The sequence below is a fragment of the Perkinsus marinus genome (assembly GCF_000006405.1).
Source record: "Perkinsus marinus ATCC 50983 genomic scaffold scf_1104296964960, whole genome shotgun sequence".
In the NCBI taxonomy this organism is placed as follows: domain Eukaryota; phylum Perkinsozoa; order Perkinsida; family Perkinsidae; genus Perkinsus; species Perkinsus marinus.
The window spans coordinates 1-1,504 of NW_003204486.1; the positions used below are offsets into that span (position 1 = coordinate 1).

General features: G+C 54.8%; 1 protein-coding gene across 1 annotated transcript; it reads right to left on the reverse strand.

The window, feature by feature from the left end:
* Window positions 1–109: 109 nt before the first annotated feature.
* On the reverse strand, window positions 110–1,083 carry Pmar_PMAR007195 (hypothetical protein; the record flags this gene model as incomplete). Its single annotated transcript, XM_002769759.1, has 1 exon — window positions 110–1,083. A coding segment is annotated over one exon (974 nt), but the record flags the coding sequence as incomplete, so codon positions are not given.
* Window positions 1,084–1,504: the final 421 nt, after the last annotated feature.

A 1,504-nucleotide genomic window follows, 5' to 3' on the forward strand; every position in this document is an offset into this window, starting at 1 on the left:
TATCGCATCAACGAGGGCTCTCCATCCTCTCTCGAAAGGGCCGGTCCCTCATTCCGTCGTATGAGCTCCACGAATGGCAAGAAGCAGGAGGACCAGGGGTCCAACCCACCCAAACGGGCCAATTCCACAGCCGGCTTCAGGAGACCCAAGGATGAGCCTATTCGACAGAGACGCCATGGGTCAACAGCGCCAACACTGACATGGGTAAGTTCTACCACCGCTGAGTAGAGCGAAACGTAACGGAGTCTGAGTTGAACCCAGGCAGGGTCGACAAAGAGGAACCTCGACCCTTCAGCAGCTAGTTCGCCACTTCGGAGAGCGACGAACACTCCCCGGGGGGAACTCATGCGCTTCAGACTAGTGTTGGCCAACAACAAGGTCTTCTTTTGGCACTGTAATCGATTCAATGTTGACAGAACAACCTCTGGCTCTGAGTTCTCCACCAACTCCACAACCTCAGGTTGCCGAAGCTCATACGGAACCTCACCGGGAGGGGTAGTACAGTCCGCAGCAACGAAGCCTCGAGGAGGCTCCGGCATCCACACGCGTCCGCCATAGTCAATGTATCCTCTGATAGCCAGCCTTGCCGCGTGCTCTCGATCGCCGCTTTTGGTCAACACGGCCCACAACTGCTCCAGCTCTCTCACACTCTCGGGTCTAGCGGACGAGACAATGACATCGAGGAGCTTTTCCGCAGTAGCAGCCTCGGCAGCGCTTTTCTCAGTCCTTGCTCCCATAAGCCACCCCAGTTCACCACAACGCTCGAGCTCTCGAGCCATCGCTGATAGCCGTTCAGGAGTGGCTCTCTCGGCGAGTGCCTCCAAACACGTATCCCAGTCGTGAAGTTCCAAAGCCCGATCGAACAAATCGGCCACATCAATGCCCTGCAACTTCGCAAAGGTCATTTCGGCCTCGAAGAATCCAGCTTGACAACACAGTCTAACGCAGTGTTGTGGGAGGCTGCCACTAGAGCCCAACACGGAGGAGAGGGGCCCGTGGGCATCAACACATACACCAGTCAGGAGCTTCAGGACGTATGCTAGCTTCTCGGGAGTACAGCTATCGGCGTCAGACAGGATCGACCTATTGCAATCGACTACCGTGTGAGGGAATACGTATATGGTCAATCACATGTGTCGGTGATAATATGAAAATTCCGAGGAAATTTTGGGAAATTTTTGTTGGTTCCTACTCTTCTACCCGAAATTGTATGTGAGCTTTCACAGTAGAGAAGGAAAATCCCGAGCTCTACTGAGAAGAGCTACACCCAGTGAACGAGTGAGCGAAATTGGCACCAGTTTACCTAGCTTTGACGTAGCCCTCCGCTCTGCCACCTCGGAGGAGGATCGCCAGAGGTATCAAAACCTCCTTGGCATCCACTGGATACTCCATCAGGCGCTTCAAGAGCTCCTCCCTCGTCAGCCCTTCAGTGCCACACCGCAACACAGCAGCAGACGTGTCCACAGCGAGCTCGAGGGTGAGCGATGCGTGCAATTCACCCAAA